The sequence below is a fragment of the Epinephelus fuscoguttatus genome, linkage group LG21, assembly GCF_011397635.1.
Source record: "Epinephelus fuscoguttatus linkage group LG21, E.fuscoguttatus.final_Chr_v1".
Classification (NCBI taxonomy): Eukaryota; Metazoa; Chordata; class Actinopteri; order Perciformes; family Serranidae; genus Epinephelus; species Epinephelus fuscoguttatus.
Genome location: NC_064772.1, coordinates 35,927,903 through 35,944,732, shown reverse-complemented (window position 1 = coordinate 35,944,732; position 16,830 = coordinate 35,927,903). Strand labels below are relative to the sequence as shown.

General features: G+C 43.0%; 1 protein-coding gene across 1 annotated transcript in view; it reads right to left on the bottom strand.

The window, feature by feature from the left end:
- Positions 1–15,755, bottom strand: part of vopp1 (VOPP1 WW domain binding protein) — a 39,997-nt gene extending 24,242 nt beyond the window's left edge. The window contains exon 1 of the mRNA XM_049565643.1: positions 15,437–15,755. Within this exon, the coding sequence (XP_049421600.1) occupies positions 15,437–15,487 (51 nt within the window). The 5' untranslated portion in view covers positions 15,488–15,755. The remainder of the gene's footprint in view (positions 1–15,436) is intronic.
- Between the last annotated feature and the right edge of the window lie 1,075 nt (positions 15,756–16,830).

Below are 16,830 nucleotides of genomic sequence, written 5' to 3'. Positions count from 1 at the left end.
GCACAACCTACTTTCAAGATGTGAGCCAACTGACAGCTGAAATCCGATCAGATTAATTCTGAACTGGGTCCTCAAGACCATCTTGGGATTGGATTACTCCAGCTGCAATACAGAGATCCGCAACTAAAAGCAAATGTGTGCATGGGCTTTAAGTAGGGGAGCCCCTTTCCTACTTTCTACCCCCACTTGCCGCCACCTTGCTCAGACCGCACCCATCTTCAAACCTGTCCTTCATTTTGATCCCAGCTACACACATGTAACGTTTCATGACTGCATCTTGCACGATTGGGATGCTTCAGACAGACACACACACAGACAGATAAACACCTGGCAAATACAAAATGGCTTCTGTGGTAGTTCCTGCTACAAAAGGTGTCACCGGGACCATATTTTGCCGCGGTGAAACACACACACAGACACACTGTCACAAACTACAGAGAAAGATGCTGTAAACACAAAGCAATTAATCACAGAAAATGTGCTTTTTTTAACTCTGCGGCTGCTGCAGCATTTCTTCACTGTGTCCTGAGGAAATCATGCACTAATGTAACAACATTAGAAAATCATGTAAGCTAGTTTTTGTTACTCAATTTCACAGCCTCGATTGAATATAGAAGGAAGGAAACAAACACCAGAGAACCTTAATTATATAGCTGCGTGATAATGCAATCATACTCTAATTATAGACACAGAAACGACATCCATGCCAGCCTGGATATGGACTATTCATTAACGGGATGACTGCACACAACAAGCCTGCCCTTGCACGTGGACGGATACGGTGGCCTGAACAGAGAGGTGGACAAAGACCCAAGTTGGAGTCGACAAAACCCAAAGCTCCAGTCAGAGACAAGAGGTAGATGCTTTCATAATCTGCTGTCGTATACACACAAGCCCGAAATACACACACATGCACAAACAGGACCTGTGCATGCATTAAATGGAGAGATGCCTTGGACAGGTGCCCCAAGCAGTTGAGGGTTCAAGAGCTTGATCAAGGGCACTTTGGCGGTGCGCAGGAGGCAATCAGGCAGCTACCAGTCCACACTTTATATTTGGTCCAGGCGGGTACTTGAACCAGCAACCCTCCAGATCTCAACCCAAGTCTCTATGGACTGAGCTAGTGAGCATTATGGCGTTCGATACTTCAAAGACCGATCATGTGCTGCCTACTTTCCCCTAATCAACAGATGTAACATATCAAAAGCTGCTCTTTGTACACAGTGCCAAATGCCATTGCACCTTATAATTATATCATTGCAAAGTCAACTATGTTTATGGGGTAGAGGCAGTTTGAGCCTGGAGGTGCAGGTCTTAAGACGGCCTGTAGCACCTTCCAGATGGCAGCAGAGAGAGGAGATGGTGATATCGGTGAGTTGCATCCCTCTGAACGCTGCTGGCTCTTTAGAGGCAGCATCATCTGAAGTTATCTTTCAGAGAGGACAGGGGAAGTCCAGTTATTTTCTGGACTGTGTTTATGACTCTGTAGAGTTCTCTTGTCTGCTGCTGAACAGTTGGCGCACCATACTGTAATACAGTATGTCCGTCCATGGAGAAGTGGTAGAAAGGCACAAGCAGCTTCACACACAGATTGGTTTTCCTAAGTGTACTGAGAAAGCAGAGGCACTGCTGAGTCTCTTAACTAAGAGCATGGAGTTAGGCTGAATCCAAACGGACTTCAGTGGTACGTTCAGTGATGTGTCTGCTGTCACCACGTGAAGGCTGAGATGGCGCAAGACTGCAAGCTGCTGATGAACAGACCTAAATTCTGTTTCAGTCGTTGCTGGGAAAACGTTCAAGCAACAGCTACAGTCATGTTCACTGTGATCGCTGGTGTCATGTTCCTGCTGCTTATCTGTCTGTACAGATAATTTGTACATAGGCTTTGTTTGAGTCAACAAAATTATATTCAGTCAAATCTACAATCTATCTGATCAAATACAGGAACGTTTGTATAAGGATGAAACAATAACCAAATAAAACGCATATTACTCACATCTAGTGATGGCCAAACGAAGCTGCATGAAGCATTTTCTCTTCTGAGCCCACTAGATGGCACTCATGGTTTAAAGAGAGATGCTCAAAGAGTGTCAATGTCAACTGTGCTTTCAACCTTTTGTTGAAGAAAAGTGCCATCTAGTGGGCTCATAGAATAAAGAAAATGCTTCATGAAGCTTCGTTTGGCCATCACTACTTACATCTGAACCATTATATCCCTATTCAGGTTAACTGGGAAGTGGGGAAGCCGTGACGATCATCTGGGTAATAATACACGCTGCAGTTTAACGTTTTTGGCTTCACTGACTAACTTAAATAGGAATGACCAAGCTCCAACACTGCATCCAGGTCTCCTTATACATCGATGAGTTCAGAGAGTTATTCTGAGGCCTACAACTGGCGCCTTTAAAACTAAGCTGAATTAGCTATTAGCAGGTCCTGTTTGCAGTGTGCCCATGGACGTACAACCAACTACCAGTGGATGACTTTGAAACTGAAGAGAACCTAAAAACCTTACCTTTAGAGATATCCCTGGAAGGTGTACGTGGAAATCTACAAATGTGTGTATCAGGCCTCTGTGTTCCGAAAGAAGTCAAAGAAGGAGTCGTTTTGCCAATATTTGTGGCAATCAGACGCTGTGTTTTAAAGTGCCTTACCTTACCTACTTCAATTACCTCCATGAGCTGTATTTAACTGCTGGCTGTGTTGTTAAGCTGGTCCTTTCATCTTGTGCAGTACCATGCGCCCCCCCAGCCTGTGAGATGAATTAAGTTACCGCAGTAGCACACGTACAATACTGTGGGCCTTTTCCTCTGTAACTTTTAGCCATGTCCAATCGAGCACCGGTTTGTTTGTTATCAGTTTAGACGTGCGGTGCCACGTCGAGCTGCGCACCTACTCCTTCTCCAGAGTAGGTCCAAAAGCCATGCCGCCCGCCCTCAAGCGGGTAGCAGTGGCGTCTCACCAACTGCAGTCAACACAAAACCATCCCGCTCAAACAGGGCGTGTGTGATATGAGACTCTCCTCACCTCTGTCTGCAGGAGACCAGAGAGACAGGCGTCTGTAAAAGTCTCTGTGTGTTCAGCTCTCAGTACGTCTGTAGCTTCTAACTGAATCTCTGTGGTTTGGAGTTTAGTTTCTCTCCTGCGTCCTGTTTGTACTTTAGATATCTGCTTTATTTCACTGTTTCATGTTCACTATCAGCCGTGTTAGAAGTTGTGTGAAGTTGCTGCTCGAGAACTCAACATTTCCTTACTTTGCTGTTTCACAATAAAATAACAAAATAAGCTAGGATTTTTATTGTGAAGAATTTACAGGAAATTAAATGTCTTTATCACTGTATTAGTGGAACTTTGTTTGCAGCTTTTCTTCAATAAAGACAAGTGTAATAATACAGCTGATAGGAAGAGTGAAATCAGAAACAGCCACAGTGAGATGTTGATGAAGAGCTGCAGACAACAGGCTCTTACTGCACCTCTGCAAACAACTCACCTCCAACAGGTAAACTTCTTCTACCTGCCCTGCTGTGGAAAAACACATGCAGCAAAAATAACAGGGGATCAGGATGCAGCTGAACATGTCGCCCACTTAGTAGAGAATACCAGGATATGAATTTTTCCCCATATCGCTCACCCTAATGTCTTACTTATCTTGAACCCCGTTGACTGATTTTATTTTGTTTTTTATATTAATTACACTAACAGACGGCTAACGACCTTGGCAAAGGTTTTTCTTGAGTGTTTATTCAGATCCCTAATAACCAATACCAAAGTAGCAACTACTCTTCCTGGGGTGCATACAAGTAAACATCACATCACAATATAAAACAAATGTTAATTAAAATCTACAGCAAAAGGAAACAAAAACTAAAGAGATAACCTGCAAACTAAAGCAATAAAAAACAGTCTCTTGGCAATAAATGGTTGAGTGACTCTGAAAGGCCTGAGGAAAAGCTCAGTCAGTTATTTGTGTGGGATTTATGTAAGGTGAGGCGTTTCAAATATTTTCATAATAATCCTGCCAACTGTCACACAACACAAAAAAGGCCGACGGCATCTGAAAGTAATCCAACATCTGTCTGAAATGAGGTTTTAAATAATACATGGAGAAAGTTTTTAAGCTTCCAGCACACTGTTCAGATATTGTTCAGATATTTGTTTAATTCAGGAAAATAAAATGTACAAAATTCTTCTGACAACATCCAAAGTGTCTCTGGCTACACACTTCTTTACACTGCAGGAGGTGGACAGTCAGCAGCAGGCTGATTTCATGTTAAAATGACCATATTTTTCCAGTTGATAATTGCGACTGACTTGTGCAGTAAATAATGTGTTCCTGAAAACCACACAGACATCTGACGTCAGTCACACTCCATCATTAGAGCTGACTTAAGTCTGATTTTCAACAAACACACCATTTAGCCCACATTACCAGCTCTGACGATGAGACAAATGACAAAGTACAAAACTATTCAGTTCAACTGCTTTTTAACCAGTCAGAGTGCAGGACAACCTGCAATGTGCTGGAAACACAACAACAAGTCCAAACTGGGAGAACAGATTTCTGCACACTCACATCTACACAGTGTTTCACTTTATCTGCAGTATCATATTTGGTGGTATGGTTCTGATCTGGGGCCTCTCTGCCTTTCCTGAGGCCTACCGGAAAGCCTAAAGCTAGGTCCACAACCTAACGCACTGACGGATTGACGCTGAGCCAAAGTCATTCATTCCAATGGAGGTGAAAATGACGGATAGTAACGGACTATTGCGCAGCACGGCAGCAGTTCTGTTGACCGTCGGACCGTGGAGGCGTTGGATTTTTCCTACTCGGCCGTTGACAAGATAGGAGAAACGGAGCGTAACAGTGCCGGAAGTAGGAAATAAATTACAATTGCAGTTGTAAACAAACAATATCTTATTTATTTATGCAAAAGAAAAAGAAGCATAAGCTTTTTTTCCACTATTAAGAGTGACTGTTGACCATAGGTTGATTTCTATGCGGTTGATAATTACTCTATATTTTAGAATTTCGCATTCATTTCTATATCAGCTCTTTCAATAGCACACTACTCAACTCGTCTCAGTTCAGTTGGTACAGTGACTTCGCAGGAAGATATTGCTAGCTCTTCTGCTAGCTCTCGCTAACAGCACGCTAGCTAGCCGCCCGCATCTGGCCAGGTCCTCGCGGCGTTGTTCTGGGGCTGGGGAATGCGTTGGGGAAACTCTCTGTTAAAACAGGAGAAATAGGTTGTGCACCTGGCGTAAGGCAGAGAGAGCACACCTCCCTGCCCTTCCATGCGCCTAGGTGGAAAGGCTATGGTGGAGAGAGCAAACCTCCCTTAAGCGCTCCATGTAGGCGCATGGAAGGGCAGGGAGAGCAACAGCAAAGACCCCCCGGGAACAGAACAGAGCAGTAGCAAAGACAAACAGAAATGACATTAATAGGTAAGACACAGCATGAAAAGGAGGAGCTGGGGTGGAGGCAGGTAGCAATGCAGCTTGCAGAGGAAGCAGCAACAGTAGGCAGGACAGAGCAGCTTAAATAGAGCGCCATGAATGAGATTCACCAAGTGGTTGCAAAGAAAGGAATCATGTGATCTATCAGCTGACTCCCTTCCATCTTCATCTTCTTCATCTTCCATACTTCAGTAAATACACATCGAATTAGTTAGAATTTGTTTGTCTTAAAAAGCAGTTAGGAGTTATATATCGCCCCCACAATAACTGTACTGTAACCACCAAAAGCATCTCAGAAACAGCAGTAAATGTAACTAATTACTTTGTATTCACATCAAAATCACAGTTTAAGTTTGACTGACTGACTATAGTTTTATTCTAACTCACATAATCCACAGCATTTGAACAATTAGGTGGTGCAGGGTTTAGACAGACACCTCTGATCTCACCAACAACTGTTTACTCAGCTGTAGCTGTTAAACTCTGATTCAGAGAGTTGGCTGTTGTTGGGTTAATGTGCTGCCTGTATGCCAGTGTCTGTACCAGTGCTGGCCGCTCAATGGAGGGTGCACATGCAGCGCCCCATGAGTCACAAAGCTTAATTCAGAGTCAGCAAGAATGAATTAATATTAGATATTTGAAATGAGCAAATGAACCAGTTTTGACTTCTTAAGTGTTTTAAAATGACTTCAAATGAAGTTATACAGCATGAAATGAATTGTAAAAATGAGTCTGTGGTATATTCTCTTTCCAAATGAGAGCCGTCCCAGCCATGCAACACACACTAATTCAACTCGAGCTTCCTCTTGATCCTACCTCCATCTAATACAAGTCAATTAGTGTAAAAACAATTCAATAAAACGATGCGATTCAGGGGTGATCAGCTGAGGAGGGAATCAAAAGCCCAAACGTGAGGCCGTCCCTGTTTGTATTTCTGTCATCAACTCTATCCTATAGTCACAGAAGTCTTTCACCCACTCAGCTCCACTCCTGCTGCTTTCTCCAGAGCCCATCATACAAACAACTTCACTGTCGACACCGCACTTCAGTAACACACCTTGGCCCCAGACAGCTACAGATTTATTATGATGTTTAAACTATGTTGCTATTCTATGGCACAGCTAATCAACAAACAAAAGGCCTCCAAAGCACCTGCAAGGTAAAGAATTTGGCGGTATACTATTTACTGAATGTGTACTTTTACTTCAGAAGAAAACACTGTACATCTACATCAACCTGACAGAGACGTGTGTCTGGTTACACTGCAGTTGTATCTCGTGAAAAAAGGTTAATGCTCACATCTACGGCCTGTTCAGAGTCACCAATTAACCTAGCCTGCATATTTGACTGTGGGAGGAAGCCAAAGTGCCTGGAGAAAACCCACGCTGACATGTGGAGGACATGCAAATTCCACACAGAAGGGCTCCTCCACCCCGGGGTTCAGATTCCACACCACGGGTTTGAAACAGGAGCCATTTTGCTGTGAGGCAACAAAGCTAGCCACTGCACCATCCGGCTAGCTTGAGTGTCAGACTGAAGCTCCCAGAACCTTCAGTCTGACATGGCTTCCATTGAAGGCGATTTACAAGGGGGAGGGAATTTGATTTTTTCCCTAACCAATCAGTAGAGATCAACGACTCACCCAGAATCTGACGTCATTAGTATCCATGCCTCGGGGGTGCCGAAAACAAGCAAGCATTGCCTGTTTAAAATGCCTCTGTCGTCGTGCACGCCCAGCTGCATCGCCGTTAAATCCAGTTTAGCAGCTTCCTTAATTTGGTCCTCCATTAACGCGAGTAGTGGCGAAATACCTCGATAGCATCGTTAGGTCTGTAGGATCTGTAGCGGTCGCCATTGTTGCTATCCTCACCAGTTACCCACCAGCGTACAGCTTGACATCAGCGTGGCGCTGATTGGCTAATCGCTAGACCCCCGGCGTTCATTGGTCCGTCCATCGTTTGGACGAGATAAATCGCAAATTCACTGAAGTATGCCAGACCAATAATGCAAGCCTACTCAGTTGAGTGGGCAGGGTCTATGGTCTGGAACCAGGCTACCATCATGCCACCTCATTCATTCATTCATTCTACTGTAGGTGAAAACTGTGTGTGAACGCACTTTCTTCAAGTCACAGTGGAGAATTGTGCTTCCGTGCAGTACTTGAATAAATATGATAAATTTCATTCCACCACTACTAACTTTAATACATCTGTTTTATTGTCGCAGTTGTGAAATCGTCTGTTTCTACTTAATACTACGACTAAGAACTTCTAATATTTTCACCAGAGGAGAGTAGACAACACTTTTTCAGTTACACATTTAACTTTTTCAATGATTAAGACGTGTACTTTGTTTAGGGGTGGGAATCACCAGACGACCTACGATATGGTACTATCACAATACTTAGGTCAAGATGCTAAGTATTGTGGTAAAATGTATTGCGATTGATGACTTTTTTCCCAACTGCAAATAAGTTCCCAAAGGAAAACTTTGCCAACATCAGTTTGACCTCCTGAGATAAGGTTTTCAGTCTGTTTATCGACTTTAATCATTTTTATTGCAGCAAAATGTGACACAGAGCAGACAGACTGACCAACACCGTCATAACACCTGTCAGAAATGCTGTAGACACCTGACAGACTGAACTGTGGGCAGATTTAATGCTCTCTGAGAGGACAGACGAAGTGCGAGCCGAACACTTCACATGAGGGTATCCTGCTTAATGGCAACACCCATGTTAGAGCCGTTGTCTGCTCCACCCTTGTGTTGCATTTTGCAGGAGGTCTGCGGTGTTTGCTCTGGTGTGACTTTGGTGTCCTGCTCTAGTTTGGAGAAGCAGTCTGCAGTCCTTTTTGAGATAACGTGCCACATAGTGGACCGAAAAAGCGATTCATTTTACTATTTTAGCACCAAAAGTTGAATTAAAATGTGTATTTGCAAAAACTAAAAATATAGTAAAAGATTGATGCTTGACACCCCTGTATAGATACAATATCACAATACTATGCTGCATCAGTTTTGTTCCCCATACCTAACTTTGTACATGTACCTGCACATCCTCAAACCCTACAGTAATAATGCCCGTGATATTTAAGTGACAAAAAAAAAGACTGCTCATGAGTGTGGACAGAATCTTAAATCCCTGAGATTCTAAACTAAACCTGCATCTCATTCAGTGAGACATTTTAAGCTACATTCTACAATATTCCCTGAAGAGTGGTCGACTGGGTATCGCTACTCAATACCTTTAAATGGACCTGCACTTGTAGAGTGCCTTTCTAGTTTAGTGATGGCCAAATGAAGCCTCATGACACATTTTCTTTATTTTCTGAGCCCACTAGATGGTGCTCATGGTATAAAGAGAGGCTCAAAGAACAAAACCTTTTGTTGAGCAAAAAGCGCCATCTAGTGGGCTCATAAAATAAAGAAAATGCTTCATGAGGCTTCATTTGGCCATCACTACTGACCACTCAAATCGCTTTTCATACTACCAGTCACATTCACCCATTCACACACATATACACACACTGGTGGCCGGGGCTACCATACAAGGTGCCACCTACTACTCAGTTTTTAACACACTCACACCAATGGAACAGCCATCGGGAGCAATTTGGGGTTCAGTATCTTGCTCAAGGATGCTTCGACATGCAGAGCAGCAATTACTGATCTTCCAATTAGTGGACGACACGCTCTACCTCTGAGTCACAGCCTACCCACTTACCTTTAAGGTGCCCACTGAAACAACCTAGTCCTACCTAGTGCAACCTAACTCCTGCAGTCTAACCATACCTTCATTCAATTCCATTTTCACCCTATTGCACACAGCCAAGCACCGCAAGTGTTCTTTGATTCAATGCGATGTACAACCGGCCAACAAGTGCAGCAGCAACAACCCCGTAAAGCCACTCAATCAATATTAGTTCAGATTTCACCTCAATTGCCTCACTGCTCGCTCAGTTTCCTTCTCAAGTAATTTGTAGATTCCACTGTTGAGCTCGCAGCAGACGATTTTTTTTTAATGGAAAAGTACGTGTACTTGACACATGGATGCATTCTGGGTCAGGTGTGAGTAGGGTTGGGTCGGTATGAGAAAAAAACAAAACGGTCTGGTTTTTGTAAAAAAAAAAAAAACGCATCAAGTCGGTAATACACGTTGTTTCTTTTATTCCTTACAAATAAATTTTGCAGCTTATTCAATCAGTGCAAACAAGGGTTGCCTCCTTCGTCCAAGTGTTTCCATAGTGGCGCATTCCTTGATTTCGTCGAGACTAAATTGTCCTCCATTATCGTCTCCCCGTCACTATTAAACGAAACTGGGAATGGGATGAAGACCAGATAGGGTGACTAACTTTTTAGAAAATCTACTATGCAGTCCATCCAAAATCCTTCCACTCACAATCTCTGCGCGCTCGTGTTCAGCTCACATGCTCTGCTGGAAATGAGTCACATGATAAACAACCTCATTAAGCATGAAGAAACTTCAGGGTCGACAGCTGCACCATCTCTGCAACACCCAAAATGGTATGAAATGAAGTACTCTATTGCATCACTTAAAGGTTACGGGTAAAGGTTCTGGTATTATAATATTTAAAGATACCCAGCTCTAGTAGTCTTCCCGTGTCTAATTGCTGTCTCAGAGGCTTTTCCATCCCGACAGATGTAAAATGACTTAAGCTTTTGCTGGTCAAAGCCATTGGAAATGAAACAAAACATCAGCAGTCTCAATCCAAATGTACAAGCTGTCAGAACCTCTTATCAAAGTGAACGCAGCCAATACAAGGTCTGAGGGCTTAACTCCCTCAGCTGCCTGCTCACATTCAAAATGGATGTGCTCCCTAAGTCTGCTGAATGAAATAAAATAATAATGATGAGAATTATAGCTGCTGTGCAGCAGTGAGTCGAGGCCGGGCATTTAAGGAGGAAGGAGAAGAAGAGGAAGAAGGGAGGTGAAGAAAGAAAGAGGAGGAAGACAACTGACAGAAACAGGAGGGAAAGAGTTAGCATGTTAGCACTCCGGGTTCCCTCGTCTCAAAGTCAGTGGGTTTTTGGTTCGATGCCTGAACAAGGCCTGCGGTTACCTGTTCTACGACATAAAATTCATCAGTAAATATCCCACCATGAATTTTGAAGCTTTTATGTGTCTTAACAAGTTGCTAAATGAGACTACAGAACATCATCACGCCGAACACAGCTTTACAGCCTTGCAGTGGTGGCAATGTTGAAGTCATGTGACCGTGGTATAGTTCGTCTATAGCCTAACGTTGGCTTTTTATTTCTGCCGATTGCATTTAGGCTTCAAAAGTCATAAAAGTGGTGTTGATTTGTGGAGATTATCTTGCTGAACAAATTGTCTCAGGATCATAAATATTTGTTTGCCACAAAGTTTATTTTCAGCAATAATCCAAAATCCAATGGAAAAATCCGACAGGCTTTATGACGAAGAAACCGAGGTAACGCTAACTTCTGTGTCGGCCTACAGAAACAGAAACGTCAGTAGATATGCATTTTTATTCTGCATCACCCAGGACCCAAACCCACAACCTGAGACAACAAGAGCAAGTCAGGATCTTATTGAGCCAAATAAGAAATCATCAGTGGCATCACGCTATGACTTCAGCAGTCAGGTTTGCCTGTAGAGGCAGATTTGAAACTGGTGTCAAAACTTCTGTACTCAAGACAAAATTCTGAGAATTTCTGTACCTCATAGACAATATAGAGATTACTGTCATTTATTTTTATAAAGACTGATTTCTCTGTAAGTGATGTTTAAAGATGCTCTCACCTCCACTGACTGCTGTAGTTAGAGAGACAACAAAATATTGTCAAAAATTGAGCATAGCGTTAGTTCATGCAGGACATGATGTCACGCTCAGCTCACATCCCAGCTACATCAGCTGATCTCAAACAGCCCAATCAACTGATGGAGCAGCTGATTGATGGAAGGGAGTCAGCTGATAGATCACATGATTCCTTTCTATGCAACCAACTGGTGAATCTCATTCAGGGCGCCCTATTTAAACTGCTCTGGCCTGCCTACTGTTGCTGCTTCCTCTGCAAGCTGCATTGCAACCTGCCTCCACCCCAGCTCCTCCTTTTGCTGTGTCTGACTTATCAGTGTCATTTCTTTTGTCACTGACGCTGCTCTGTCTGTTCCTGAGGGGTCTTTGCTGCTGCTCTCCCTGCCTTAGGCTTTCCATGTAGGCACATGGAAGAGCAGGGAAGTTTGCTCTCTCTGGCCCAGGCTTTCGTCATATGCACATGGAAGGGCAGGGAGGTGTGCTCTCTCTGCCTCAGGCTTTCCACAGAGACTTTTAGACGAGGCTTTCTGCGTAGGCCTGAGGACAGGCAGAGAGGCCCCAGAACACAGCCATGCCGCCAAATTTAATACTGCAAATGGAAATAAAGTTTTCTTTGACTAAGACTGAAATTCTATTTTTGGGATTCAATCTGCAATTTACCACACTACTTCTACAATCACATCAAAATTGCTGTAATTTTTTAGGAACATTGGAGATTTATTCAGCAAGAATATGCAGTAGCTGTTTACAGTAAGACATTCTGATACACTTTGGGCTCAATTTTTGATATTTCACAAATCTGGCTGGATCATTTGTGGAGAACAGTCTGAAGATGCTGTGGAGCAAGTTTGGTGTCAACTGGGCAAATACTGTGGGAGGAGGTGGGTGCAATAATAACATAATATAATAATTCCTGAAGCTCGAAGCATCTGAACATTTCTGTTTATATCGGTCTACATTTTGGTGAAAGTTGCAAAGTGGTTGCACGCATGACAAATACGTTATGAATTTTCAAATTTGCTGTAGCCCCACCATCAGGACTACTACCCCACAACGCCAGGTGAGAAACTGGTGCAGGACTGAACCTATGTGCAAAGTTCTGTGCATGCATGGGAAGGCAGATTTCCTTGTAGGAGGAAGAAGAAGAAGAATAACAAGAGGCAGAGCTGCCCGGCCCCTGATTAATAATACATGAATAGACATGAGTGTCAGCGGTACAGGACTGGCAGGAGGAGTGGAGATCGTGACCACATTGTGCTTCCTTCAGAGCCCTGTAAAATAAAATGGGAACTCATCACCATCCCCTCATTCTCCTCAAATGATCCTTAAATCCTCAGTAACATCCAGAACATTCACACAACTCTAAATTATTCTCATTATGAGATGTTAAAGACTAACCTCTATATTCTCTAACCTGGACCCTGCGACTAATGGGAACAACAATTTTGGGAGGGGAGAGGGCTGCAGTTGGCAGCAGTGAAACAGGCTGCATTATAATCACTTGGGGCAATTGTGCACCCTCAATGTACGTCCACTAAAGAGTGTTTGTTTTTACCACTTACAGGCTCAGATTGCTATTCTAAGTGTCTGACACAAGACACACAAGATCCTTTTGTTTGACCCGAACAGCCCAAAATCACCATCACAAAACCCACCAGACTCCTTATTTAATGAGCAGTAATTTTAGTGTGTGTATAAAGGCAGCATATGTTCACATCTAACTGGGTGAATCAGGTTTGATTTCAATCAAAGATTAGAGTTTGTTGACTGATGGAACAGTGTAAAGACTAACCAAGACGGCTTTTGTGATTTTATTTTATTATTTTTTACTTTTAATGAAGTGCGTTTTACAATGATAAATGATATAACTGTTATTTAAATGGAGTTTGGTGGCTTTGGTGATTACAAGTTTGTAGGGATCCTTTCCATAATGTTGTCAAACACTTAAAATATCAATCTGAGTCTGTCAGTGGCAAAAACAAACACTTTAAGTGGGCATAAATTGACGATGCACAATTGACCTATGGCTAAGCCACGCCCCCTCCACTCACTCAGACAAACTATCAACATTCAGTGCCCGGCGCTATGGCAGGTGTCACAGTACACGGCATTTCACAGGAGGCAACTGATGATTTTTGGAGACATAACGATCAGATGTCATTGAGAAGTAACCAAAAGGGCCTAAACTACGCATTGGAGGGATATATTCATCATTTTATTGTTGAGAAGGTCGATGAAAAGCTTAAATTACAAGCCAACATTTACAGGTCACAGTGTACGCTTGTGAACCGCATCTGGTTGCCGTCACCATCAAAGACAACAAGTTAAAGTGCCACTGAAGTTAAGGTTTTTGGCTCAGAATATGAGAAAAGGATAACGGCCTTTTTACCATCTTTACCAAGAGTGTCTCTCCGTTAGTTTGGTGCTACAGTATTTACACTGAATCATTCAGCATAACGTTTGCCAACCTTTGTTATCTCTGCCATTACAGATAAGTTAATGAAGCTAAGCTCCAGAAGTTAATGTTAGCTTAACTAGAGCCCTTTGGACAACAGCTAACAATGATGTACCATCACCAAAGTACAAAACTAGAACAAAATAGGCTAATGAACTCCCAGCAAACAAGGTGACATGATGAACAACGCAGCTAGGAGCTAACGTTAGGCTAACTTTAGCTAACGTTAGCTAGAGATGTTAAAGATAACTTTATATTTCTTTGCAGCAAAGTGACAATATGTTGCCTCAAACACAATGTTGACTTACCTTAGAACAGATGTAGACATCATTGTTAATCTTATTCACGTTGAGTTGATGTTGTGGTCTAACGTTACCACACAACTTTATCCAAAGGAGACACTTTTCTCGCTTGAGATGTGGTTTAAAGTGTAAAAATACACCTGGTCGCCCAGCCTCTCAGGATACCTTGTGTCAGAGTTGCATGTACCCCATGCACACCGTTTGACCATTTTTAAACTTCAAATCTCAGAAAAAGCTCATAAAACCCAACAAACTGACTTTCTGTAATGCATTTCAATGGACGTCCAGGCAGAGAATGTCCCAGTGTATGGGAATGGCTATACACACTGTGATTGGCTCATCCTGTTTGAGGGCGGGGCTTAGCCATAGGTCAATTGCCCCCAGTGGTTATATTGCAGCCTGTTTCGCTGCTGTCAGCTACAGCAGGCTCACTCAGTACTGGACCAATTTTAAAAACTGCTGTTGCCGTTAGTCCCTTGGGCACAAAAACATGAGAAAATTGTGGCCAGGTTGACAAATACTGAAGTCACCCTTTAAAAAGAGCATGTGATACACAGTAAAGAAAAGAGGAACACTTTGCTGACACGACACTGGGTTTTTAAAAAGCATAAATACATCAAGCTCTGAGAAATATGTTATGACAACACTTAAAAAATCACATTACATGCAGTAAAATATAATGACAAATTCATTTTTTAAAAAATGTGATATTACAGCCTGGAACTGGATTCAGCCTCATGCACACCTCTGTGTGTGTGTGTGTGTCCTACAGGCCCAGTAACCTACTGAGCAGGTATGGGGGTCTGGGCACAAGGACAAAGGATGACAGAATCACAGGTAGCTCCACAGCCTGCTGAGCACTCTCACAGAGCATCCTATCAAACAAGTCAGTGTGTTTTATCATCAATAAAAGGACTGTTTGCTCTCCATTCTCTTTATCCATCATGCACATTATGCCACCAGCATCTGCTCTTTCTTACATGTATTTGTTCTTTTAAAAAACACTGGAGAGATGGAAGCGGGGATAAGGGTGCTACCAATGTTAAGATTTTATTGATATTAAGTGTTTCCTGGTGGGTCACTTATATGCCGAAGTTCCCAGGAGATGCTATTGATGTTACAAATATCCTAATTTGTCTTCTATCATGTGTGTATTTTTCGTGTCAAGCAGAACAATGTGAAATTATGATATTTTTGAATGGGATTTGGCGAAGAACGCTCAAAACAATACCAGGCGGCACACAGAGCGACATCACAGGCAGCCCGCTAGCAGCCCGATCTGCCTCCAACAAAACCTTTTACTGTCTCCACATATTAAACACACTCAGAGGGGCAGCACCATGCTGGACACCAGACGTGTCTGTCTGTCAAAAGCCCTAAAAATACCGCCGCTCGGGACAATAACAGCAGGCAGCGCTCACCTCTAGAAATAGCCAGAATGTCAGGGCTACATCGGCCACTGGATTCCTCATATCTCCGCCGGTGGGAGAGTGAAAGCCAAGCTCCGCTGGTGCAAAAGTGAAGGACGAGGAAGAGGAGGAGGAGGAGGAGGAGATGCTCCCTTAATCACTATGTCGCTTTCATCCCGCTAACGTTACTGATGACACCCAGAGATCAGATCCATCAGGTCCGGCTCGGAGTCCTTCGGGTGAGAGGACGGATGGAGGCAACCAGGGTGACGGTCAGACGGTCCACAGACGGAGATTAATGGCATGCTGGGAAGCTGCATTAGCCTGTGATGTTGTCTTATTCCACGCCCCTTTACCAGCCCTCCCCCGCCCTGTACACGCGCGCGCGCACAAACACAAACACACACTGACGCGCGCGCACACACAAACAGAAACACACATTTTATTATTATTGTGTTTTAGAGGAATTTGGCGCATTTATTGTATAAAACACACAAAACAGAAATAAAAACTCCTTAAAGATGTGAAAAATGTTCTTGTCTCCATCTTCTGAAAGTTACAGAGCCAATTGGGTAAAAAATAGATATTCAAATATCATTTGGGAAGAACATCTCAAACACACACAAATGCTCAAACAACACCAGACACAAGCTGGGTTTCCATCTAAATGGCTTTTGACTTTTCCACCCCCTCCAAGCGTAAAAACTTTTTTGCGATATTTCGCTAGTTTTTTTTCGCAATTGTTGAAAATGCGAATAAAAATAGGTGGATGGAAACCCAACTACTGTCTAATACAATTTAAAACATTACACCGTCAACCGTCCACTTTATTAGGTACACCTGTTCAACTAGTGATGGCCAAATGAAGCCTCATGAAGAATTTACTTGATACATAGGTGTCGGGGAAACACGGTGGGGCAACATTGTAAGCTAAGGTGGCGGAGGTCCAAGTATGGTGGGCCGGAGGGGTGGTGCATGGTAGTGATGGCCAAATGAAGCCTCATGAAGAATTTACTTTATTTTCTCAGCCCACTAGATGGCGCTTTTTGTCCAACAAAAGGTTGAAAGCACACTGAATTGCCATTCTTCTCTGAAACATTAACATTATCTTCCCTGTGCGTTTCCACTTACCGTTAACGCTACCATCTAACATTAGCCTACTGTAGTGTAGCCTCTGAATCATTAACGTTATCTTCCTTGTGCATTTCCACTTACTAGTTACGTTAACGCTACCATCTAACGTTAGCCTACTGTAGCGTAGCCTCTGAATCATTAACGTTATCTTCCTTGTGCATTTCCACTTACTAGTTACGTTAACGCTACCATCTAACGTTAGCCTACTGTAGCGTAGCCTCTGAAACATTAACGTTATCTTCCCTGTGCATTTCCACTTACTAGTTACGTTA